This window comes from Mustela putorius, unplaced genomic scaffold, assembly GCF_011764305.1.
Source record: "Mustela putorius furo isolate JIRA1106 unplaced genomic scaffold, ASM1176430v1.1 tig00000083_pilon_pilon_pilon, whole genome shotgun sequence".
Lineage (NCBI taxonomy): Eukaryota > Metazoa > Chordata > Mammalia > Carnivora > Mustelidae > Mustela > Mustela putorius.
In genome coordinates, this window is record NW_025421273.1 from 13,979,452 (window position 1) to 14,006,203 (window position 26,752).

At 56.1% G+C, this 26,752-nt stretch overlaps 1 protein-coding gene across 3 annotated transcripts in view; it reads right to left on the bottom strand.

Moving 5' to 3' along the window:
* Positions 1-26,752, bottom strand: part of SORCS2 (sortilin related VPS10 domain containing receptor 2) — a 419,778-nt gene that overhangs the window by 235,055 nt on the left and 157,971 nt on the right. For all 3 annotated transcript variants that reach the window (XM_045075320.1, XM_045075323.1, XM_013045841.2), the window contains exon 2: positions 18,369-18,436. In XM_045075320.1, the coding sequence (XP_044931255.1) occupies positions 18,369-18,436 (68 nt within the window). The remainder of the gene's footprint in view (positions 1-18,368; positions 18,437-26,752) is intronic.

The following is a 26,752-nucleotide window of genomic DNA, read 5'->3' on the forward strand; positions in this document are numbered from 1 at the left end:
GGAGACCCCCACACGGCCCCGCCTTTCCTCCTTCCTCGACTTTCTCTTTGGCCTGCAGGCATGAAGAAATCTCCCCTATGCTGGGAAGGAAGCCTAGGAAAGCTTCCCAAGCACCTGAGGATGCCCTGTGAACTAGGACAGTGGCCCCTGGTCACCTCCTGAGGGCTTCCCACCTGCCCCAGCAGCTCTGCTCGGCATCACTCCTTACCCTCCATGACCTCCACCAGGCAGCTGCCGTTGTCATCCCTGGTCACAGAGACCAGAGAGATTCAGTAACTGGTCCCAGGTTACACAGCCAGCCAGCAATGGAGCCAGGAGTTCAGTCTAGGCAAGAGCGGGTCCCAGGGTCTGCGCTCCTGACCCTCCCACCTGCTGCACCTGACATGCCAGAGTTCGAGTCCCGACTTTACTGCTCCGTGGTCTCTGCCTTATCTTCCCCATCGTAAACAGGATGACCCCTACTTCCTGGGGTCCGCAGCGGGATTGGTGACCATGCGGGGAGGGGACAGCTCAGGACGCACACCGTCCCTCCTCCCCCACCCAGCATCTTTCCTTCTGTGTCTTCAGCTTGCCTCTTCAAACATGTTTTCGTGGTTTGGTTTGGTTTTTGCATATCTTCCTCTTAAGACACACTGATTTCTGGGTCTGATACGGCTGATTAATTAGTTTTCCCCCAGGCGAGCATCTTAACCACTCTGCTGGTATCTAGCGCTTCCCTCCCCAAACTCCTTTTACATCAGCAAGCTGGGGTCGGGGTGCACTAGCTTCCCGCTGGAGCTGAGCCCCTGGGAGAGCACCAGGGCCATCCTGCCCGGCGGCATCGGGGAGCCGCTTGCTCAGCGGGGGTGTCCCTCGCTTTCCCCAAACCTCCAGGCACAGGCACACAGACTGTGGGTATGTCACTGTGAGTGCACGCGCTCGCATCTGCACAGAAGCTTCTGTGCAAAGCCAAAGGCCAGGATCACGTGGATCCCAGCTCAGGCCCAGCCCAGCCCCACAGGCTGAACGGGACCAGCCCTGCTGCTCCCCCTTCTCCCACCATCTCAGCTGCCAAAGGGCCCCACCAACCCACAAACAACTTCGGGAAGTAGGTCTTCCTACAAGGCCCTGGGCTCACCCCATGGCACCAGGTGCCCCCCCACAGCTGCCTCCTCCACCCCTCCCAGTCCATCCTCATCCTGACCTCAGGGAGGGGCAGCCCCCTCCCAGGGAAGGCCCACCCCCACACCGCTGCCCCTGCTCCTGGTTCATTCTCCTCTCAGAGCACACTAATGATGCCACTTCCTACTGGCATCTGGGGTCCTCACTGCTCCCATCTCCTAGCACAGAGCCAGCTTCGACCAGGTCTCCGTGCACGTGTGTGGGAGGGATTTGGGATGCTGGCTCTGTGTGACAGCATCTGTTGCCGGAACCTCCCTCCAGCTCATAGGCAGGGACCACCCGGTCCGGAGAGCCCTGTGGAGCCAGACGTTCCAGAGAAGGCTGAGCCACAGCCAGACCTCCCCGGAATCTAATATGGACACCGACCCCTCCATAAATGAAAGCAGATCGGCTCTGCTTCGTTCCAGCTCCCTGCCAAGGCAGTGTCACACCCGTTCCCCGTCACCCCACTGCCCTCCCCACTTGGGCGCTCTGGCCCATCCCAGCACCACACAAGCAGGGGCCTCCTGGGGGTGGGAGTCCGAACTGTTCCTCCTGCTTCGCTCCCAGCTGGGGCACCAAGCGCTGGTCAGGAAGGGATGCGGGAGACATGCAGCCCAAACAGGCCCAGGATGTGCCCAAGCCCTAGAACCCAGAGAGGGGCAGCTTCTTGCCTGAAGTCCCTAGCCCCAGTGTAGATGGCATCCAGGGTCTGGCTCCAAGGGAAGGGTTGGGGTTAGAACAGCCAGCCACGTCCGGTCACTCAGAGACATGCAGGGGCCTGAGCCCTCTCCCTGCAAGGCTATGTTCATCCTACAGCAAGAGGCCCCCATATTATGCCACACGCACCCCCATAGCGACGTAATCACCCTCACACTGCCCTTGGGACTTGAACTGTGCCGGGATTCTCCGTGGGACCTCCAGAAGTCCCCAAAGCCAGGCTCCAGCCCAGAGGAGCTGTTCCCTCAGGCCCAGAAACGGCCCCCACCCAGCTCCCACCACCACCTCGACCTCCCGGTCTACAAGGCCCAGCTTCCATAGGCCTCCTCCCCCAGGAAGACCGCCCTCATCACCCCATTGCTCTGAAATACCCCAGATTCACTGAATGCCCCCCGCCCCACCCAGTTAACAGGGACCAAGCCTGACCTGGCACCATGAGAACTTTCTGGAAGAGACAGGGAGTCCCAGGAACCAAGCATAGTCTCTGCACATGGGCGCATCAGAGCCAGGCTTTGCTACTCACAGCTGTGTGGCCTTGGCCAAGTCACTTCACAGCTCTGAGCCGAGTTTCCCAGCATGGGTAACAGGGCATGTCCTGCTAGGAATTCATGCGAGGATTAAGTGAGGTCACTGCATCCGAGCTTGTCGCCAGGCCAGATGCACATAACTGTACACCTACCTGTGTTGTCCTGTCTATTTGAGGATACCAAACCCCACCCCTGACCCCGAGCTTCAGCGTCCTATAGCTCATAGAACCGTGGAAACTTGACCCAAGGCCCACTGCCCAGAGGGAGCCTGTTAGGGTCTGAGTTCGCCAGATGACCCCGAGCTTCAGCTTCCTATAGCTCATAGAACCGTGGAAACTTGACCCAAGGCCCACTGCCCAGAGGGAGCCTGTTAGGGTCTGAGTTTGCCAGATGAGCCGCCATTGGGTCAGCGGTGTGGGCTGGAAGGATGTTTCCAGAGCTGGATTCAAAGCCCTTGGCTGGTGAGGACAGCCCGGTTATCCTGGCTTCTCCACCGGGCTCAGAGCCACCCGCCAGACCCCAGCAAGCAAGACTATACTTGCTGACCATGGGAAAGTCGTGCCCGGCACAGTGGGCCTGGACACACTGCCTTCCTCCCCAGAATAACACGGGCCCTGGCACACGGCTGCAGGTCCCAGGCTGTCCCAGCATGTCTGCAGCCGCTGGGGAGTCCCAAGTGTGATTCCTGGGGGACCCTGAGATGGGTAGTGTGACCTGGGGAGTGAAGCTCGTACCTGCTTCCCTCCCGTAACAGGGGGTGGTTGAGCTTGACAGGGGCCCAGCACCAACATCCCCAGGGCACGATGGGCACGATGATGTCCAACCCTGGCCCCTCCTGGCGGACAGTGCGGTGGCCCGGGGACAGCGCGGCCCCTGCTTCCCCTCCCCTTCCTTGCTCCTGAGGTCAGAACTTCAATCCCAATTCTTCTGTATTGGTGGTTCAGTAACATGTTCCTCTGGTCCTCTTCTGGCCAAAGTATGCCTGGAGGCTCGGCCCCATGGGCCGCCAGCACCTGCCTCTGCAGGTCATCTGTCTTGTCACCAAGCCTGGGGTGGGGAAGCCACCAGACTCACTCTGCAGTGGGTTCCCGAAGCAGTGGGCTAATCTCCTCCCATGCCAGCTTCCCTGCTTGGGCCCTCGTGGGGAGGGCCTCCATAGCTAAACTACCAGCATAAACGGAGGGCGCCTTGCACAGGCTGCTCTATTTAAATATCACCAGCACAATGGGTAGGGGGCTTCCTGCCCGTTTTGGAGCAGGAGATGGCCAGTCCAGCCCAGCCTGTGGTACTCCATAGCCAGCAAGGGACAGGGCTTGGGGACATCTAGCTAAACTGAAAACACAAGCCTCTCATGTCCCGGTGCTGGCTGTGTGCCCTCACTGTGGACGGATCTGACAGCCAGGACTGTGCTGGAACACAGAGCACCCAAGGGTCACCTGCAGGCCTCCAGAATCCAGGCCCAAATGGGGGGGAACCCATGCAGCCCCCAGGCTCCCAGGGCCAGTCCCTGAGCTCATCCCACCAAGGGGCCAAGGTCAGGGGAGGGGCAGGGTCTATTCCACTCTCCCGTGGACCCTGACAGGATCCGCCCCCTGGCAGCTCTCCCAAGACTGAGAGCCAGCCCCACCGGGAGGTGGTTAGCACAGCAGCCTGCAGGAGTTGGGGCCGTGGGATCTGAGGTCCTCTCACCCTGACCTCAGTGCTGGCCACCACCCCCCCACACACACTGTCCTGACTGGGTGACCTTCCAGGGGCGAGAGGACACCCAACTGCGTGATGGCAGGCTAAGCAGACTTGTCAGGACTCATGGACACAACGTCCCTGCCATTGCCCCCCACCCCATAGTGAGCAGGAAGCAACAGGGTCCCTTGGCGGTCCCTCACCCAGCTCCTGCTGAGACCCTCCTGGGAAAAGCCAGCCCTGCTGGGATCCCACTCCTGCTACCACGAGGGGGTGCTGCCAACATCCTGGGCCACTGTGGGCAAGCCTCTGGATCTTTCTGAGCCTCCACTTCCCCAGCTGACTCAGAAGGCCGTGCAGACCCAGATTTCATGGCCAGCAGGCAGGGCTCAGCATCCACATCAGGCAGACAAAGAAAGCAAAGCCAAGAGGCAAAAGCACAGCCTTCTTGGGGTCACATGGTGCTCAGGCCTGGATCTCCCAGGCTCTCCACCCAGCGCTTCTGCTTCTGGGGGTTTGCTAAGGGAGCTGAGAGTATGATCCTGCTGTTTGGATGAGGAACAGAGAACTGTCCGGCCACATCACCTCCTCCTGACACGCAGCCAGGAAACACACTAGGTGCCAGCATTACTGGTGGCCGAGTTTCCTGAGAAGAGCCAACAACATCCCAGCTGTTCTGCTCTGGGCCAGTGGCATTCTCCCAGCCAGCTGCTCACAGATCTGCTCATTCCTGGAAGGCTGGAGAATCTTTCTGAACAATGCTGTGCTCACGACAGCTCACTCTGGCTCACATCAGCTCACACCAGCTAGCTAGAGCCCTTTTGCACGTCTCCTCCAAACTCCATTGTGGCTTGTGAATGGCCATGGTAAGGAATTTACATGTCAATTCTCATGGGCCCTGAGAAGCAGCACACATGAGGGTTCTTTCCTGAGGGGTCGGTGGTTAACATTTACCAGCAGCCCCCCGTTCCTAGAGCTCACATCCCTGAGAAGGCAGCTTGGTTCTCCAGAGCACAGACCCTGCCCAAAGACACAGCAAGTACTGGGCGAGTGCAGGCTCTGGTCCCAGTCTGGTCCCTGGCTGGAACCTGTCCCCCACCACCCAGAGCAGCTCACAGAACAGACAAGCAAGATGTCTGGTCTCTGCTTTCAAGCCCTGGGCACCAGGCACTGTTCTAGACCCTGTGGCAAGAGTGAAGGCGGGCAAGGACATGGCTCCCTCCCGCCTGCACCTGGTGGGGCACACAGATGCGCCATATGGGAAGAAGGTTTGGAAATGAGAACTGATTAAAATAACAGTGTTACAAAGACTGCATTTAAATCCTGAGAGCTTATGATCATCACAACAAAGAAAACAGCCCAGAGAAACTGCGACTAACACGTTAGGGCTCGTGACACAGGCTGGTGGGACAGCGGCTCTGAGGGGAGGTGCAGAACTGACCTCTGCTGATTCAGAGTCTGGCACGTCATCCAGGAGAGGGATCATGCAGCACTGAGCGTGCCCCGTGTGGGGACAGGAGATGGAGACAGAGCTTCCAGCCCCGTGAGGGCCAGGCCTGTGGCACAGTCGCTCCACGGTTCCCAGGGCCCAGTGGAGAAAGTCGCCAGCTTGTAGCTTAGAGACCACACTCGCTACACAAAGGGACTTGGATCAAATTCAGTGACCCAGCCCCCAGTGCCATCAGCAAGGGTGGCGACAGTGACAGTTGCTTTCCCTGATGCTTCCTCAGTCCTTGGACCCGCCGAACCAGGCGATACTGCTGTCCCCATCTGACTGATGTTGAGCTAACCTGGGCTCAGAGAAGGGGAGTGATTCTCTCAAGGCCACACAGCTCATAAGACAGACAGAGCCAGGAGAGACTCCTCATTGCTCTGAAAGCCTGTGCTCTCAGCCACCTGTCATACTATCTCCAGGAGAAGAGAGGAAGGTCAGAAGCACAGGAGCCCCATGAGGGCAGGGGCCATGAGTCGCTTTCATTCAGTTCTGACTTCCTGGAGTCAAGGAGGGTATCCCGAATGGGCTCGGGGCTCAGAGAAACTTGCTGAAGAGAGGGAGGAAAGTGGGGGTCCCAGCTGATGGCACCAGTGCATGTCTGCTTATGTGACACCAGTCCTGAAACTCAGCTTCTCCAGGATCCCCTCCCCCACCCACTTACTTAATCCTGTATGTTCCCTGCCATCAGGATGCGATGACCACCAAAGCCCTCGAGAGGACTCTCTCCCCAGTGCTCTCCTCTGCAGACCCCTCTTTCCCCAAACCTGGCTCAGGGGCCACCCTCCGGCTCGGGTCCCATTGAACAGGAAGGTGGCCTTCCTTCCCTGAATCCTCCAGGGCCGACATCAGTGATGACGGGAACCGCAGGGAACAGACGTGGGGAGTTGTAACAGAGGACAGGGGTCAGGCCCAGGGAAGAGCAGGTCCCCTGCAGGGTGCCCCCCAGTAACTGCCACCCTCATTAGCAGAGCTCAGGGAGCAAACAGACCCATTTCACAGGTGGGCAAACAGGTTCAGACACAGCGAGTGACTTGCCCATGTTCCTTAATGAATGGCAGAGCTGGGACATGCAGAATCAGGGTGTCATACTTCCCCCAAATATTAGCATTTACCTCCCAACAAAATAACGTTCACAGCAAAATAAAAACAGCTAAATCTTCTACCCTCATGTTTAGCAAATTATACCAAGAGTACCGTGCTCGACCCCGCAGCTCCCTCTTTGTGGATGGGGAAACCAGGGCTCCAAGAAACGGACTCACTGTCCCCGGCACAGGCTAACAACAGGGGCCCCCGAGAAGCCACTCGGCCACCAGCACGTCCCATGGATGCTGCTCACCCTGTAAACAGATTTATGGCTCCATCCTTCAAAACACACTCAAGCGAGGTTTATTACATAATAGAAAACAAAGATAGTGTTTTCATATGTTTCCCACTCAGGGAGTTTTATTAAAATGCAATAAATCTCCAGGGCAGAGTGTGATTTTAACGTAAAGGGCAGGGAACCCAGCTCTGTTCTTCTGTAGACTGCAGGGTAAGGCAGGGGTGGGGCGGGGGGAGGAAGGGGTGCGGGAGGCAAGTGAGGGAAAGAATGGCACTCTGCGCCCACCCCCAACTCCTCCCTCCCAGGAACTGGGGCTCTGCACTCCACTGGGTCCTAGAGGGGCGAGGAGGGATGAGGCTTTGTGGTCCCATGGTCTCCCCCTCTCCATATTCCACTTTGTTGGCGGGTCTCCCTAAATCATGCAATTGCCCCCCACTGTCCCCCTCAATATTGCAGCTGTGTGCTCAATCCAATCCACAACCCCATGCCTAGATCCCCACCACCTATAGGACAGAGTTTGGTCATCTCGTTCGTGCATACAGGGCTCCTGGGTCCAACCCTCACAGGCCCCCCAACCTTGTCTCCCATCATCCTCTGACCAGCCCCTCCCAACTTCCTAAGATTCCCCCCACCAGGCTGGCTCATGCCTCCACGTTTCCATAGGCAATGTTTCCTCTATCTGGAATGCTTTTCCTCTGCCTGTCCACCTAGAAAACTCCTATTCATCCTTCAAAGCCCAGTTCAGATACCACCTCCTCTGAAATGACCAGTTGCCCTCTCCTGCGGGTTCCTTCACAGCAGCTGTTTGCCCACCACCCCCATCAGTCCCTTCCTCCCTAAAAAGGCTGGTGTCTCATTCACAGCCAATAATCCCAAGGCATGGCAGTGTGCTGGCACCAAGAGAAATGTTTACAAGTGGAGAACTTGGAGATGGGGCCATCTTCTTGGATTCTCCCAGTGAGCCTGATCTAATCACACAGCTCCTGGAAGGGAGGACCTGCCCAAACTATGGTCAGAGAAAGAGGGAAGTAAAAGAGGGGCCAGAGAGAGGTCATGCTGGGCAGTGAGGGTGGAGGAGGGCCATGAGCCAAGGCACGCAGGTGGCTTTGAGCGGCTGCAGAAGGCCATGATAAAGATTCTCCACTAATGTTTCAGGAAGGGAACACTTGGTTCTAGCCAGTGGGACCCATATCACATCGCACTTGTGCCCTCTGGAACTACGTGGTAATGAACCTGGGTTGTTTTAAGCCATTGGGTGTGTGATAATTTGTTACAGCAGCAAAGGAAAATAAACATATGAGGTGCGCCATCCTGGCCAGTTTTAGGGGGCTCCCCACAACTCTGGGCATCCCCAGCCTCTGCGCCCCTGCCTGCCTCTCCTGCTGCCTTGATTCCCGTCCCCTGCTTCACCTTTCACCGTCCCCTGCTTCACCTTCACTTAAATTGTAATTTAAGTACAATTATAAAATTTTTATACTGTATGTTCATTTCCCTTATAATTTTTAAAAACCTCTCTAAACAGTTTATTTGTATAAAATATAACAAATTAAGTCTAATATGGCTGTTAATAAAAAATTGTGTTAAACTTCAGTTTATTGAGTGTGCCCTGTTTTGGACATAGAAAGGGTTTTGGTCCCAAGTTCTCCTTGAAAACTTTTTATTTTCCACGTGGTCTTTTTCCTCTCGTTCCTTCTATAGAAGAGGGAGGCTAATCCGTCACGGGTCCCCTAACCACCACTATGAAGAATAGTTCTAGAGTGACCAAAAATACTAGTGAATATATGATCTTTCTGAAAAGGGAAGGATTAAGTAGCAGCTATGAGGCCCACTTGTGCCCCAATCAAATAAATGGAAACAAAGCCTCAGAGCAAGTAGAGCTGAAGCTCAATGTCAACGCGCTCCACTTCCCTACCCGGTGAACTTCTATTCATCCTTCAGAACCCATTTCTAAGGTTCCTTTTAGGGTATGCTGTCCCACATGTCCAGTAAGTTGGGAGGTCACAGCTCCTCAGGCTCGGTCAGGCCTCACAGGGCTTCACAGATGGGATGGGGAGGTGCTCACCCTGGATCCCCTGTTCTCCTCCAGCTCGGTGATGTCCCATGGTCGTGGGGGTGGGCAGACACCTGTGTTCCATTCACTCTGAGTCTCTGACACCTAGGACGGTGCCTGACACATTTCAGGGCCTCAAGAAGCACCAAGGGAGTGACGGGGCTCTGGCCAGTCAGTCAAGGTCAAAGGCTTCCATCCATTTGTGGGGTGCGCAGGACAGCGCTCCTGGACCGGGCCACCTCGGCTTTCCTCAGCTGGAGGAGCGTTTGTGCCAGGACAGGAAGAGGCTCTCGTGGCGTCTCTCTCATCTCCTCCTCCCTAAATGGGGCTCTGATTTCTCCCCAGCTTCCCACCTGGCCCTGATGCTTCCAAGACGTACATGAGGATCCCAACACCCCATGACCCAACAGACACAGAAAGAAGCCTGTGCTCAAGCGTTTACCCTACAAAAGTCCTCAGAGACATGGGGACAACGTGTGGGTGGGCTGCTCCCCAGAGCCCAACTTACGTCCTTATGCGGCTGGAAACTGACAATGACGCCGATATCCGAAAACAAGAATTTGGTTAAATAAATAATGTCTCCTTCTGCCGAGAGTGTAGAATACAGCCAGTAAAAACAGTATTCTGAAAACATGCAGGCGCATAGGAAAATGTTTAAGATATAACATGAAACTGGTATTGAAAATTTATAAAATACGTATATATTTGCATCTGAAAAGGACTAGTGAGAACATTTGTCTGAAATAGTAACGGCTGTAATCTCCTAAGGTGGGTTACTGCGGGGTAGTTTTTGTGCCCCATCTATGTTACAGTTTCCAAAATCTCTACGATAATCATAGATTATAATTTTTTTGAAATAAGTTTTTTTTAGGGAGAATTTTCTGGAGAAGAATTTAGCAATATCCTTATCAAGAACATTTTTTTAAAAAAGATTTTATTTATTTATTTGACAGAGAGAGATCACAAGTAGGCAGAGAGGCAGGCAGAGAGAGAGGAGGAAGCAGGCTCCCTGCTGAGCAGAGAGCCCAATGCGGGACTCGATCTCAGGACCCTGAGATCATGACCCAAGCCAAAGGCAGCGGCTTAACCCACTGAGCCACCCAGGCGCCCATTTTTCTTTTTTTTAAAAAGACTTTATTTATTTGAGAGTGAGAGAGAGCATAAGCAGGGGAGAGGGGTGGAGGGAGAGGGAGAAGCAGGCTCCCCACTGAGCAACGAGCCGGACATGGAGCTCAATCCCAGGATCCTGGGATCATGACCTGAGTCGAAGGCAGGTGCTTCACCAACTGAGCCTCCCAGGTGCCCCTCGAGAACATCTTTCAGGGGGTGGATGGCGGCACGCAGCCCCCAGTTAAGGGAACGTGAAGTGACTACCACGGGCGGCCGTGTTTCTCAGATGCTGATCCTGCTCAGTAAACCCCAGGGGCCTGAGTCTGTTCTACAGAGTGGAGAACACAGAAACCCTGATCCCAGGAGGAGGTGAGCAGCGGGCTGTGGGAGAGGGTTGGGAGATCCCAGGGGAGGTGGCTGGCCCAGCTGGGGAGGGGACATCTGCACACAGCTAGGACAGGGCCAGGGACGCAGGGCAGAGTTCTTAAGGAGGCTGTCCCCAGGGGGGCCCTTCAAAGAGGGAGCTGGGGAAGTGCTCTAGACGAAAATCTGCAAGTGTACTGAGCACCAAAGAGATAGCCCTCGGCTAAATGCAGGCCCAAGAATCAGATCACGACCCCAAATTCACAGGCTGCCCCTCCCCACTGAGCCCCATCCCCCATTTCTCTCGGAGGATCCTAGGGATTGGGAGGCTGTGCTGTGGGCTCAGCCCACAGAGGGACAGGATGGCCTTCACAGCTGGCTAGCAGCCATCATCGCTGCAACGGGCCTCCTTGCCATTGCTAGGTGCTGCAGGGTCCTCCCAAAGGAGGTGGGGTCCTGTGTGCAGTCTTCCAGACCCTGGGGCTGGCCTTTCCAGCCTGCAGGAATGGGGTCATAGGAGCAGGACACAACGAGAGCAGGAGGGAGAAAACCACAGGAAGGATGAGGGGTGAGCCCAGATGGCATGTGGCTTCCCCAAGGGCAGACCCCACCCCCCCACCCCCAGGAAGCTGGGCTCAGGCTTGACCAGGCTGGAGAGGACTAGAATGTTCCTTTCACCTGCCGGGGCCAGCAGCTGTACTCCCTAATGCAGGCTCAGGTCGCCAAAGGTTTGCTGGAGCGTGGGGCATGAGGTGTGCTGCACCAGGGCTGAAACCGACGGTGGCGGGTGTGGGGTGAGGGGTGGTAACTGGGGCTGCAGGGGACGAGTATACCCATGCGGGAGGCACCGTGCAAAGAGAGCTGCCCTGGAAGGGCAGGGACACTGTAGTGGTGCCAGAGGATGGGACCTTCCTCCAGAAAGTCCTCCTTGACCACCACCCGCTCTACCAAACTGAGTGCAGGCATCTAGCGCTTCCCCGGTTCTCTCAGGTTCATCGTGGTGCAGAGTGTATGTCATCGACCTGCATCGCTTGCTCATCTGTGCCCGCTACTAAACTGGGGGTCTTGGGGCTCCTCGCCATGCCTTACTCCAACCCAGAGCCTGGATGGCTGGATGCAAGGTTGGGGGGGTTGGGGGATAGAGGATGGATACATGGGGGATGGAAGGTGGGGGGATGGGGGTAGGGGGGTGGACAGGGGATGCATGAGGGCAGATAGAGGACAGATGGATGGAGAGAGGGATGCGTAGGTAGATGGATGCCCGGATGCCTGGGGTGTGGTAGGTGGACAGGAGAGGGATACAGGGTGGATGGATGGATGGATGGATGGATGGATGGATGGATGGATGAGTGGGTGTGGGGGGTTGGTGAGTGGACGGGGGATGAACATGCAGGAGATGGATAGGTCAATGGATGAAGGATAGACGGACAGAAGGGGGATGAACGGATGAGGAGATGGATGGTGGAGAGAGGTGAAGGAAGCAAGGGGAAGAGGTTGGGGGAGGAGAGGGCAGAGGAAGATAGTCACCACCGGCTGGGAGGAGTCCTGGGAGGGTCGTGAAACAGGGGGAGCCAGGACCTGAGTGAGTACAGAGGGAGGAAGAAGAGGCTCGGGGATGGGGATGCCGAGGGACTTCCTCAAATGTCCTGTGACCTTCCAGCCACCCCGATTCTTGTTCTAGAACATTCTACGGGTACCTCAAGGCCTCAGAGCCTGACCTCATCAAACTGTTGATTCAAATTGAATTATTTACTGAATAGACTCAACCCCTGAAAGCTTTTAACTCAGTGCCTATCCTGATCCCTGTCTGCTCTGGGTCTTGATTAAATCAAGCTCAGGCCTCCACAGTGATGCTGAAGCCCTCGCCGGGAGAGGCCGGTGGGAGAGGGAGGACACCTACTAAGTGCCAGGCGTCCACGCACTAGCTGCTGTCCTCACGTTGCCATCTACAGCTCAGGGGAGACAGGAGACGATGCGGTGAGGCAGGGAGGTCTCAGAGCCCAAATGGAAGCGCGATACATGCAGGGCACAAACCACGCAGCAGCAGAGCCCAAGTTAGCCTCGGGGTGAAGCTCCCTGAAGTCTAAGGCTGCCCTGCCTTCCAAGAGGGACTCCATCGGCCCAGTGTGTCCCTGTTCACCCTGAAGCCCGGGGCCCCCAAGGGACTGCCATTGGCTTGGGAAGGGCGTACCCCGTCTCTGTACACCTCACCCTGGGACATTGAGCCACGTGGACGTCCCCACCCCTGCTGTCATGCATGTCTGCAGGAAAGCTGCTTTGTATCAGTGCACGTGGAGAGGTCCTCAGAGGACTGGGGCTCAAGCACCCCAGTCCCTGTGTTCCCAACACAGAATGCTCAAATTCTATCCAGGGAGACAGGATAGGACCGCAGAACCCACTCGGATTTTAAGCAGGGTTGGGTAACAACGCGATAACATCCTACAAGAAGAGAAGTGATCTCAACACCTCAAATGCCAACTCCACTAGAATGCAAAATCCATGAAAGAGAGCTTCCCAAAGTCGGTGCCGAGGAAACCCGGTCCCAGGAAATGCTCAGCGAACAAAAATACAGTAATTCATACATATTAAAATGCATAAATAAAATGGAATTGAAATTAATCTGATTTAATTTAAATTTAAAATGAAGTAACATTTAAATAAAATCAAAATGAAAGAGTGCGGTCTCGGATGAGATGGAGAAACGCCTCCCAAGTCCCCCCAGGAGACGTCCGAGGGGCACTGGCATGTCAGAGATGCCCAAAGTCCTGAGGCAGAGAAACCTGATTGATTTTCAACCCAAGAAGTTTTCCCAAACTTAGAGGACCACAAAACGTGTATTTTTACCAAACCCCTATGACCAATGTGATATATGCAACTGTCGCTCAGCAAACATTGCTCCGCTCCCCTCCCCCACTGCGGTTGGGATGAACCCCGCGAGTTGCTTTGGTGGACAGAATTCTAGCAGATGGGAGGTGAGCAGAAGCCATGAACGTGCTCATGGGATTGAGAGACCGTGGGCGCAGGGTTCTTGAGAGACCGTGGGCGCAGGGTTCTTGAGAGGCTTTGTGGCACAGGGTAAGAACATGTCCTCACGACCTCTCTCCTGTCAGCCTGGTCCCAGAACAAACACAGGGGGAGCAGGCCATGCCCACCAGCTTGCGGCCTAAAGTAGAGCTGCCTGCCCTCCCACCCCCCCACCCCCGCACAAGGAAGCCAAGCCAGTCCACCCACAGGCCAAGCCAGTCCACCCAGGGGCATGAGGGTAAGAATGTGGTTCACACCACTGAGCTCAGGGTGACTTGTTAGGCGCCCTTATCGCCCACAGATTGACTCTTCTAAGAATCGTGCACAAAATAACGTGGCAAAGAAAAAAACACTTCTAAGAGGCATCACTCTGATAAGCTATCTGGAAAGAGATGCGCCTGGGGGGCTCCGTTGATGAAGCGTCTACCTTCTGCTCAGGTCATGATCCTGGGGTCCTGGGATCGAGCCCCAAGATGGGCTCTCTGCTCAGTGGAGTCTCCCTCTCCTTCTGCCCCTCCCTCTTACCTGTTCTCTCTCTCTCCCTCCCCCCAAAAATAAATAAAATCCTTTAAAAAAGAAGCCATTGGGAGAGAATGAACAGCGCCTGCTGGGAGCCTTAGAATCAAGGGTCCTGAAGGCAGAGAGGCAGGGTTTAAGAAAACGTTAAGCGCCCTAGAGGAAAAAGATGGGTGACCCAAGCAGGTGAATCTGAGGGGAAGAAACTTGACCAGTCACTATATACTGGAAAGTACGTCCAGGCTCATGAAGAGTCACAAAGATGAGAAATAAACAAAAGTGCGAAATCACAAAGATGAGATACACCCTCACACCCACCCTAGTGCAGACACACGAAGCCTGGTGGTTGTGGAGACGTGGAGTGGGCATCCCTCGGCAGACAGACGGGCAGCAGGGAGCGAAGAAGGAAGCTGGAGACGCATGTGGGGACGCTCATGGCAGCCCTGATGGGAATAACAAAATCGGGGGCGGGGGGGGGATCCTCACACTCCCCCAGCAGGGGGACGCAGACATCAGCCAGCTAACGCGTGCTGCACGGAGAAATTACCAAAACCGAGTTGGGAATATAAATCAGATTTCGAAAGGCACCATGATGTCATTTATATCAATTCTTTAAACACGCTGAACAGTAGAACCCATCGATGGTGGACTGATGCTCACGCGTTTCGTTCACCGAGAATGCACACTCAGGGACGGTCCCCGCCAGTTTCAAGAAGGTGGTTTCTTCTGGGTGGGCGATGGCGGGGTGTGGGGGATGGGAAGAGAGAGCTAGGCTTGATCAGAATCTGTAAGAGTGTGTTTTTCGAAGAGATAGAAATCCCAGGCAAGAAAAAAAAAAATTAACATCTATGACAGTGAGGGACCCAGTACCGGGCTAGCCCAGGCTCAGCTCTCAGCTTCCGTGGCTTCACCCAGACTGTTCCTGCCTATCACCCACTAGCCCCCACCAGCCAAGTGACCCCAAATAGCTGCCAGGGGGTGGAGGGTGTCGCAAACATCTGCTGCAGGCTGCGGGCCCCGGGTGGCTGTGGACTTGGCCTCCACTGTTTCAGGGCTACCCCTTCTTCTGTTTGTCCAGGAATGGTCTCAGTCTTCCAACTGCCTGCCCAGTGTCCTGGAAACCCGCTCAGGTCGCATTGGCTGCCCCATGTATCTGGAGGAACAGCCCCAAACCAGGAGAAGGACCCAGCAACATTCTCCTGCAGGCAGGGAATGGGAGCACAGGAGCCCTTACACACCATGCCATTCTTAGTTCTGTGTTCCAATGCTATTTCTCTTTCCCTTGAAACCATCATGGCTCTACCCCGGAATGGATACAAGCCATATCATCTTTCTGCGGGACCACAAGCGCCAACATTCTACACCTGCCACTGTAGCTTCCAAACCTGCATTGAATCCCTTGTGCCGGGACAAGGAGAGCTGGGCTGCCCCAGTGTCAGTCTTGGGAAGCCACTGGGGACGAGTGAATAGGACCAGACTGTGGGCATGTGTGCTTCTCACATCCCCAGAGCCCTGCAAGGGCAGAGGCTGGGACGGGTAGCAAGGGGAAAGGGGAGGAGCTGGGAAGGGCTACAGGGCCCCACCACAGATGGAGCGGCGGAAAGGGAGCATGGCTAAGAATGGAGAACCAGGGGCAAGGGCAAGAGCCATTCAGGAAGTCAGATCTGGATGGTGTGGCCAGAGGGGACATGACCACGCCGGGAGCTGAATGGTGGAGCCAAACCCACATGTCCATGGCTGACCTCCAGAGATGGTACACAGCCTCCTTTGGAAAAGGGGAAGTTATGGAGGTGATTAAGCTAGAGCTTGTGAGATGAGATCACCCCGATCACCTGGGCTGGTCCTAAATCCAATGGTAAGTGTCATCGTAAGGCACACACAGAGGACAGACACACAGAGGAGAGGCCATGGGGACGTGGCCTGGAGTCCGCTCAGCCCCAGGAGCTGGAAGAGGGGAAAGACCCTGTTCTGGAGCCTCAGGGGTAGCCCGGTCCTGCCCACACCTCCAGGGCGGGGGGAGAATGAATTCCTGTCACTTCCATCATTTGTTCCAGCGGCCCCAGGACCTTCTCACAGACTGAACCTCAGGCAATTGCTGGGCAGGCTGGTCCGAGCAAGAGTGGTCTTCCTGCTGCTAATCGCTCCGGGATACCACTTCAGGAAGTGAAGCCTCCTAAAGGAGGTGAACGGGTATAAACATCGAAGACAAGGGTAACCAACATGATTTCTCAAAACCTCCTTCTCTCCCACCTCGTTTAAAACATCAGGACCCAAAGGAGGAGGAGGAAAACCACACGTCTACGTGCTTTATGGCGGTGCCGTGGCTAGCGTCAGAAGGAACCCATTCCAGCATGAGTTCGAGGCTCCGGAGCGCCCTGCTGCAGCCACAGGCCAACAGAGACGAGCTGGAAACAGATGCGTGAAGAACGCGAGACATCATTCCAGGTCTGACTCCATAAACACGACCGCGTGAGAAAGATAAACAGAGGAAGGAATGGCGCTGAACAGGGAAGGGGGGGTTGCTTCCGACATGACTAATTCCTTTGCATGTATTTTTAATAAAGGAGAGGAAATGTCTGTGTACAATGATGAGAACACAGAGCATTAAAGTCTGTTGATTTGCTCTGGAGAAAACCTCCATCGAGACCGTGTACCTTTCTAGGGACGTTTTGGGTTGGGTCAGCTTGTTGGGCCTGGGCATGCACAGTCTTCCAGGCAGGGATAGGTCAGGACCTGAGGCTCGGGGTAGAGCAGAGGGACCCCCACTCTGCTGTCCCAGCGGCCCCAAGGTAGGTGGTTGTCCTCTCTCTCGGCTTTTCTACCCGCATCTGAAGAATCTGAATCTGGAGTCCATAAGCAAGAAGGCCCAGTCCCCACACCCCAGGGCTGGCCCAAAGCCACTGTCCCCACCGTGTCCCCCACAAGGATGGGCAACTCTGTCCCGTGGGCACAGATTACACCGAGGAGGGCTGTTCACTGTCAAAACAACATCTACGACACCTCCGTCTCCTCCGTGTGCGGCCCATGGAGATGCTGCCGAGAGCAAAGGACCCCCGGGCTTTGGACAGTTGGGGGGTGCTGAGGAAGGTGAAGTCCTCCACTTTAGAACTCAGCAGACATGTGGCACGCAGGGCCGACAAGGGGACTACAGAATTTCGCTTGGGGGAAGAGAAGACTCAGGTGCCTCTGTTCTCTGCATAACCCAGGCACCCATTCTTGGACCATCCTCCCAGCGAGGGGGACAGCCTCCATGGGCCAGCCCTTCCCCAGGGGGCCTAACCCTGAAACCAGTTCCAGAGCACAAACCCTCAAAGGGCTGCCAGGAGAGGGGTAAGAAAAACCCAGGGTGGCACGTGCGGCTTACTCCCCAGACCCGGCGCCATCAGGACCACCACTGACCACACCAGCTGGCCCCCAGGCGACACCATCCTCATACAACAGGGAAAGGACCCAGCTCGAGGTGCCATTTCAACACCTTCCCAAAGGCTCATAGGAATCCCCCAACGAGAGCCAACGGAATCAACCATCATGCTCCTGCTCTAGAAGCAAAGCCAAAAACCAAAAAATAAATCAGCTCGAGGCCCCCCAATCCCAAACACAGACACAGAAACAGACACAGACACACACACACACACACACACACACACACGGGACTCCTGATGAGCAGGTCTGGGTGTTGTTCAAAATGAATTAATTGTTCCTTGAGAAACACATCTTGAAAATCAAAACAGTTCAACACCCAGGGAACATGGGAGCGACGGTCGGCCCTCGCAGGAAACAGGATCCTTGCCCGAGAAAAGCTTTGCAAGGACGGCGCGAGACACTGGGAGCCTCTCTCCCTGCTGTCTGGGTGAGCGGGTGTAAACATCGAAGACAAGAGTAACCGACATGATTTCTCAAAACCTCCTCTCTCCCACCTCATTTAAAACATCAGAATGGCTGCTTGACATTCTTGGGCTGAATTCACATCTCACGTAGAAAGAGAGACCCCCCCCATTTATTCACCAAGCTCTTCAGCTAAGCCAGAGAGAAAGAAACACATCTGAACAATGAGAGGAATCGCATATTTGGTGGACTCCTAGAGCTATATCTGAAGTCTAGGGCATGGGCAGAGGGCATTTGTGCACTGACCTGAATTCACAATGCAAACCATCTTCCCCCGGCAAGCAGAAAAGGAAGTGGGGGGAGGACACACGGAAAGAAAAGCCAGCGAAGACACTTTCTATAGAGCTCTCTCTTTTCCAGGGCTGTGTGGGCCCACGGGGGACACCCTCAATCACCTTCCCTGTCCCCTACGCACATTGTGCAGCCAAAAGGAAAGTTGGGAGACCATCAACTCACAGGGCTGCTCCTGCTGGGCATGGGGGGGTCTCGGCCCTCAGCCCAGGGAGACACGCAGGTGCATAAGGAGGGGTGACTTACCGCCACAGAGAACTTTCCAGAACCTTCCCCATGTCTGCATGGTAATACTTCGTCAGGATCAAGATCACCTGTGGTGGCAACAGAGAGAAGTCAGTGGGTTTCACAGTTCTGAACGAAGAGGGATGAGATGACTCCCCCCCCACCGCCGCCCAGGATTTGGGGTGTTGTGTTGAACATCAGTTGCCTGGACTCTCCTGGCAGGCTCTCTGGGGGGCTCCAGCTGCCCTGCAGCAGAGCGTCTTGAGTCTAGGTTCTGAAACCTCACCCTACTCTTCACAGTGACTTTGGGAACATCCCAGTCCTGCGAGGTCCACCCGGGAGCTGCCAGGAAACACTCAAACCCAGCCTTGGACCTTCTCAAACTGGGGCTAAAGGGACACTGAGGTGGTGGCCCAGGCTGGGCACAGAACCCATCTGACAAGGGTTCCAAAGATGGGGACTTGGAGATCAGCCAAGAACGCCCGCCGGGGCTGCACCCAGGACAAGAGGAGGCCCCAGACTGGCAGGCTGTGCTTACCCCCCTCCCCCACCCTACCCCACTCCCCCGTGAGCACTGGCTGATGGCAGAGCCAGTGATGGGCTGTGGAAGGCCCAAGAACAGCCGAGCGGGCCGGCGGTGGGCTGCACACAGTCGAGGACACACACACTCATGCCACGGATGCCGAACAACTCATCACACACACACAGGGCCCTGTGTGACAGAGCATGTGCCATCTCACACCCCTGAGAAAAAACGACTGTTCGTTCTGATAAAAACACCTGCATCTAAGAGCACCAGAAAGTTCTCACAGAACAACAGAAAGGAAGTGAGAACTGGCCTTGCCCGGCAGGAGAAAGCGCCTTCTCCCCAATTATTTCACTGGCCGATGCATTTTCCCATACATCAAATTTCATTTCACTCGCTGTCAGTCCCTATTAGCTGCTCCTAACACTCCCGTTGCCATGGGAACCCCAGGAGGTAACTGGGGAACACCCACCCCCCAGCAGAGCCATTACCCCCAGCTAATCTGGGGTCACCACACCGGTCATCCCTGAGTTTGGTTTCCTGCCAGCAGCACCTCCTCAGCTTTCAGGTTTGGGGGCACAGCTGCCCCCCGACATGGTCTGCCTGATCGTCCTCTCCCCGGCGATGAAAGCAGGGAAGGCATGAGGAGGGGACGCCGGCCGCAACAGGATAGTGTGCATCCTAGAGGCAGCAATGATCAAAAACCAACTCAAGGCCCCATCCACAGAGACACGATCAGCCCTGCCTTGCACGGGAACAAAGCGATTTTCTCCTGCCGGGCTCTCAGGCTGCCAGAGCCATGCAGGAATCCTCTGAAGACTGAGGGAGACAGGCAGAGTGACAGGGCCTGGACGTGCAGGAGACAAGCGTATTTTTAACCTATTGATTTATATTTCATAGTCTCGCTGTTCCCAGAGGGGATTTCGAGGAGCTGGAGCGTGACAGTTGGAAGGGACCTCAAAGTCTGTTTAATGCAGCCCCTCCAAGGTGAAATCCTCAAGCCAACATCCTTATCAAACCACAGCCATTTCAGCCTTGCCCACACACTTGGAGGGGCAGGGAGCTCACCCCCTAACATGGCACTTCAGCCCTTCTGCAGGCTGAGCTCCTTGTCTGGGGGTTTCTGCTGCTGGGACTAGTCCTCCTCTGGGGTCCCTTTCCAGGCAGGGCTAGTGCCCCTCCCGCCCCCTTCTGGGTGGGGCTCTCCACTTAGGCCCAGCCCCTTCATATTCCCAGTACCAACCCTAGCAGGCCTTCTTGTCCCTCTCCCTACCGCCACTCCGAATTCCTTGGCTAATTCCTACAAGACTCTCAGACCTCAGTCTAAGGGACAGCACCTCCCAGAAGGCTCCTGGACCCCTCCCCTGGTTCAGTGCCCCCCACACTTCCCAGACACTGCGCTCTCCCTTCTGGTACCCTCCCCGTTCTGGTACCTGGGGTGGGTACCAATTCCCACCACATGATCATGAGCCCTTTGGGGAAGGGGACTGTGTCTTGCCTCAGGTCCCAGCACTGGGCATGCCTCCTGCTAACATGACTAAGGCCTGTTTCCACCCAGGACCCACGGGCCCCTCATCATCCCCCACCAACCAAAGAAGGAGCCAAAGCAGAGGGAGGGTAAGCCCTGCGCGCATAGCTGGTAAGCACCTGGGCCAGCCTGGGAGCCCAGAGGGTGTGTCCTCCGCACTCGGGGTGAGGCTGGGTCTCTGCCATCTGTGCACAGATGCCATCCTCAAATTCTCACATGGGTTTGAACAAGGGCCCCGTGTTTTCATTACTGTTTGAAAGTTGTTACAAAAAACTAAAAAGTATGGCCTGCCCTTGAGGGATGGGGGGGAGGGCAGGGGTTCCTCCATGAACAGCTTTGGAAGTGAAATATCCTGGAACTATTTTCCAGTGGCTGGCCTATCCCCGGAGCTCTGGGTGCTTTGATCTAGTGGGAGAAAAGTCTGGAACAGGATTTGGGGCTTCTAGCTCCCAGCTGTGGCCAATGGTCTCCTCCTATCCCTGAGGCAGCCAGAGCGCACCACTGGCCTCTGTGACTCCTTCCAGACAGCCAGGAATGCCCAAGGAGGAGACCGGGATTGGAGAACAGCCCCTGCAGGGGGAGGGCGGGCCCCTCGGGTCCCAGGTCCTCCCCTGAGTCTTCACCCCCTGCACTGCCAGTTCCCCAGGCCCAGGAGGTGTCATGGGATCATGGCAGGGGGGCTGCTCCTGACAGATGTCCTGTCCCCTGGGTCCAGCCAACTTGTGACCCCAGGAAGAAAAGCCGGGCTCTGTGGACTTCCCAGGCCAGCTTGTCCTTGAGGCTGCCTGGCTGTGTGTTCCATCGGGGGCAGGGTGGACATGATCTATTTCATTCCACCCGAATTCGCAGAGCTTAGCACAGAGCAAGAGTTTCCATTGAATGAATGAATGAATGAATGAATGAATATCCCTTTCTAGAAGCAGATCCAGGGCGGAGACAGAATCTGTCAGGCCAAGGCCACAGCCAACCCCAGCTGACCCCACTAACCCCTGCTGTCGGGGGCTCCCTCCAGAGCCCCTCCATCTCCTTCTGACACCAGCAAACACCACCCGAGGGTCCAGAACTCGCCCCGTTCTTGCGGTCCCCGCTTGTCCACAGTGATGCCTTCCAGCCCTCAGAGGAGGGATCCCATGAATCCTGGTGGGGGGAACCCACCCCCTTCCCAGGGACAGCATACATGAGGTGTCCCCAACCAGAGTGTCCCAGGCAGCCAGGACCAGCGGGCTGGTGTGCGACCCAAGCAGTCCCCCAGGGCCCACGCTTGGTTTAATGCTGTCCCCATCTTAAATTTCTTAAAAATGTTTAAAAAAAGGGCCCTATGTTTTCACTATGCATTGGACCCTGGGAATAGCATAGCCAGGCCTGATGTTCCCCAGTCTGAATCCCCCTCCAGTCCCTTGTAGAGCTGGAGAGAGAGAGTCTGCAGACACCCCATTCTACCCAAGCCTGCTGGATCTCATCTCCCAGTCAGGGAAGCAGCAGGATGGGCCCAAGTAGGAGGCTGTAGGAGGCATCAGATTGAACATCGAGCCCAGGGTGACCTGGGATGGCTTCATCCAATGCCTGCCTTGGGAAATGGAGAAACAGATTCAGAGGACGGAAGTGTGCTCAGCAGGGGCAGGCCTGGTCCCCCAAGAGCCCCATTCGGGGCCCAGGAATAGCTCCATAGGCGGGAGGCATAGGCCTCGCCAGCCTGCTCCTCCACTGAGCAGCAGCCCAGGGCTCTCCCCCCAAGAAGGAAAAGAAACCCTAACTCATGCAGAGACCTTCCGCAGGTCATGGGGCCAATTCCAGACCCCAATGGTGAGTCACTGTCCCCATGACCCCCAGCGACACACCCTTCACTCCTCAGGCTCTTCAAGGAGCCTATACAATGCACTTAGAAACAAGGCAGCAGGTCTGTCCCTCAGAGCCCCTGCAAGGGGCTTCCGGAAACAGCCCTGCAGCTGGAGGAACCAGCAGAGTCGCCCACCAGCAGGGGACCCGTAAGGAGCGTGAGCAGATCTGCAAGTTGGAGAGGAGGCTGGCTCACGGTAGGGAGCACCGGGGCCCAGGGCTGCAGAGCCCAATGGCACAATAAGAAGCATCTGCACCTGCAAACAGCGTTCACCTTCGTCAGGTGCCCCAGGTATGGCTGCACCCATGTCTCCAGCAGAATCAACAAACAAGGAGGGTGCGGTGCATGGGGACAAGCCTGGCCCTCCGAGCCTCAGTTTCCTTAGCTGCACATCGGAGCAGACTCAGTAGGTCGTCACAAGGCTGCTGGGAGGGTGACATCCATCCACATGGGCTTCCACCAGAAATCAGAGCACAGGTATCCCAGGGCCCAGGCCCCCTCCCCCTGTATGGCCATGGGCACATGTCCACATCAGCTGTTTCTGTATCCTGGGGAGGGAGCTCCCACAGCAGCACTGACCAGGGGCCCTGCTGTGGCCGCCCATGAAACATGGGGCCCCTGCCCATGGCCAGCACACAGCCAGGCCTCATTTGGCTGCACAGTCTTGAGTGGAGATGCAAGCCCTTCGTATGGGTGGATCACTGAGCCCTGCTCCTTCTACAGGCTCAAGAATAATCCAAGAAAAGTAACAGATACTCTGGCTTAGTTCAGCTGTCCATCAATAAGCCCACTGCACACAGACACACACACACACGCACTCACACAGCAGCAAGAATTCAGGCTCAGCTGTGAACTCTGAGAATGGACTTCCCATCAGAAAAGGAAAATTCAGGGCCCAGAAGGGCCCCCTGCACACTGATGAGTCTTCCCCTGCCCCTGGCCCTGCCCCTGCCAATTGGGACAGGGCCGGCCCATGTCAGGCGAGGTCCTCGCTGCTCACAGAGGGGTCTGTGCCCAGGCATGCACACTTTCCCAGAGCTCCCAGAAATGCAGAACCCGAATGGAGCCCCACCCCCGACCTGCTGACTCAGAATCTGTGTTTTAACCTTAATGTTTAAGAAACCACACTGACATATCTCTGTACGCAAAAAAGGGGCCTGAGTCCCCATCTGCTCACCCCCACCAGAAGCCCAGACAGGGGAGGGGTCCAGACCAGGGACACCTGCAGAAGCCCACCCTGGCTCTCTGCCCCATGGTGCACTGAGCCCCACAGAAGAGATGCTGAGGATGGGAAGGAGGCTAGTGTCTTCCCCCATGTACCGACTGTGCCCATTACACAGGTGAACACACTGAGAACAGAGACATAAAACAAGAGCCCCTAGATCATACAGCTAGCGTTTGATGTGGGAACACAAAGAATAAATGAGGCAACCAGTGTTGAGAAAAGGGAGGTCAAAAAGGGAGGTCAAAAAAGAAGGCAGAGAATAAGATGTCTTATGGTGACTTCGAGTATTCATTCAACAAACAGTCTCATCGCTCACTATGGCCAGCAGGGGGAGCCACAGAGAAGGAGCAGCTGGGTCCCCTGGGCCCATGGATGAGGACCTTCCCTCCACACTCAGGCTTCCAGGATGCCCAGGAGAGCATGCCAAGGTGTGTTCTGCGGTCTGTAAACACACGTTGCCACACAGAAAGGTGGAAAGCCACCCATACCTGGGGATCCTCGCATGAACAAAGGGATGCTTTCTGTCCCAAGCTGTGAGCTAAGACACCCTCCTGGGGGTGCCTTTGTGGAGGCCCGATCCAGCCCCAGCACCTCAGCACCTGTTCCAAAAAATGATGAGCTTTGGGGGGGGGGGGGAGGCGGCAGTGCTCCTTGGCCCCAGCAGGAGGGCGCCTCTGGTGGCAGATGGTGGCAGCTGCTTTCATTGACCCCAACAGCCCATGCTGGTGGAGGAGGCTGGTCTACAGCTGGCAGGGAGGGAAGATGATGGAAGGTGACGGACATCAGGATGGTCTCCCAGCGCCAGCAGGCCCTTCCGGAGGCTCCCCGGGGCTGGGGGCTCCAGCCGGGCCAGGGCATGTGTGAGACGGCAGCTTGCCAGCTGGCCTGGGCCCTGGTGTCACCCTCTACCTGTACTCGGAAGGATGCTGGTCCGGGCAGAGAGAGCCAGCTCGCAAAGGAGCCGCAAGAGGCCAGCACCTTTGACAGGCTGCTGGTGGGTGTGTAAGACACACTCATGGTGAAACCAACACCTCACAGCTCACAAAACTGCAGCCCATGGATGCTGTGGCCTGGCAATGACCCCCACCCCGCCCCAGGGCACTACTCTGCAGACGTCCTTGTGCATATGGAATGATGGATGTCCAAAGTCATTTCCTGCGTCACCGTAATTGGGAGAGACTGGAAACAAGCCGGGATAGATGGCCCGCAGCCCGGCCACCCTCGGGAGCACCTCGCAGCCGTAGGGAGGAGGAAGGAAGGATGGCATGGACGGGCCTCCAGCATGCCCACTCAGTGAACAGAGCCACTGTTAACTGTTAATACACGGTAGATGTAAAAACCACGGGATCATGGCCCAGTTGGAAAGAGTTAAAATGGTGAATTTTAGGTCACTCGAGTGTTATCTCAACTGAAAAACTGACGGGATCGGGGCTAGACGGGAATGGCTCTGGACAATATTGGGGCTGGACGGGATAGGGGCTGGATGGGAGCAAACCTACTCTTGGGTGACAGAGGAGACACGGAAAGGAGGGTAGGTTCTCACCAGAGACCCATTACGGCTGCTGACCCCGAGCCCTGGGCTGAGTCACTTACTGTGTGTTCACACCTCAGGCACGTGTGCACGTACTGGGGTCACACACACACATACCCCAGCATGCTGTCCCCCTGGTAGCTAAGGCTGACGTTCCCCAGCCCTCACATTGAGGAGTCCTTCTCCCTCCTGTCCTCAAAACCTGATAAAGATGCTCATTTTTATGCCAGGGGACTGGCACCCATGGAAGGGTGAAGACTAGACCCTGATGAACGTACTCAGTCGGCACTCCATAAATGTCCGTTTTCTCTTTCTCCCAGAAAAGCCATTTGAGAAACCTGATTCTGAGCTGGGGTGTGGCTGGGCTGTGAAGGGACACAGAAGGTACTGAGCCAGGTACTGCACTCAGGCAGGGTCACCCTGACCAGACCTGGCTGTAAGCCCCGGTGGGGGAAGGGTTTTGGACCCTGCCCTGGGCAAGCAAAGGGGCCTTGTCCCACTGCTCACAGATACGACGCAGCAAGAGAGAGGGGGAACACACATTCCCATCCTTTATGTCTCCCAACAGCCCCGCAGATGGGCACCATCATTCCCACCGCCTGGATTAGAAGTGGAGGTGTGGAAGGGGCTGGGGGGGTGACCCCAAGGGTGTGCTCGAGAGACGGCAGAGCTGGAGTCAGGCTGGTCTGAGGCCAAAACTGTGGCTTTTTCTAGAATAGCACCCTGTGGACCTTTCCCCAGCCTAAATGAGAGAGGAGGGGCTTCCCGTGGACCCACCATGCACATCTTCCCCCCAACCAGCAGGCAGGGTTGGCCCATACCCCATACCCCAGGAAGACAGCAGGGCTCAGCTCTGCACAATTCCAACCCAAGAGCCCTCCTCGATGAAGGAATCTGGTCCATTTAAGTGAGCTGCTTTTGCATTTATCTACCAGGGAGAGGAATCCTATTTCTCTCTGCCCAAGACCCCTCGGGGAAAGACAGGGAGCGGCTGGGCTCAGAAAGCCATGGGGCACATGCTGATTCTCCGAGGACCAGACCTTGGTCAAGCCCACCATCTCCTTGTAGACACCAAGGGCTGCTGGCTCAGGCCATTGGCTAGCTCTCAGCCACGCCTGCCACGCACCTCAGGAGCCTCACCCCCTCTCCGTCTACTTCATGAAGTCTCCGAGATTCTCGGCTGGTGGGATCCCCCAGGCCCCAGGAGTTCCCTGAGGTTCTCGATCCCAAGTGGGCCTACTTGCTAAGCCATTGCTAGCATGAGGCATCTCCCTCCAGAATCTTCCACGGAGCAGAGAACCTAGCTCCTGCCACTTGACAGGGCCCTCCCTCTGATGCAGCCCCCCACCCTCTGACTCTCAGAGAGAGAAAGTTCCACTTGGGCTAAAGGGCCCTATAGCCACCCAGGTGCAGAAACAGAGGTCCAGGGCTTCCCGGCAAGTCCAGAGTAGGGCCTCCTTCTTGCTCGTGGTGTCCATACGACCTTCTCTCTGCCTCCCACCACGCCTGGGAAAGGCAAGAGGGAAAGGCTGCCACCCCGGGAGCAGGGCAGGGTCTGGGAAGGTCTGGGAGGGTCCAGTCTAGCACTCTCTGGAAAAGCAGAAGGTGTGAGGCCACTCTAGAAAGGTCCCTCGCCGCAGAGTCTCTTGATAAGACAATGAGGGGGTCCCAGGACAATGCTCTGGTGGCCTGGGGAGATGGCAGGGGGTCTCTGACAAGGGTCTGGAGTGGGAGGATGATGGAACCTGTCCCTTCCAG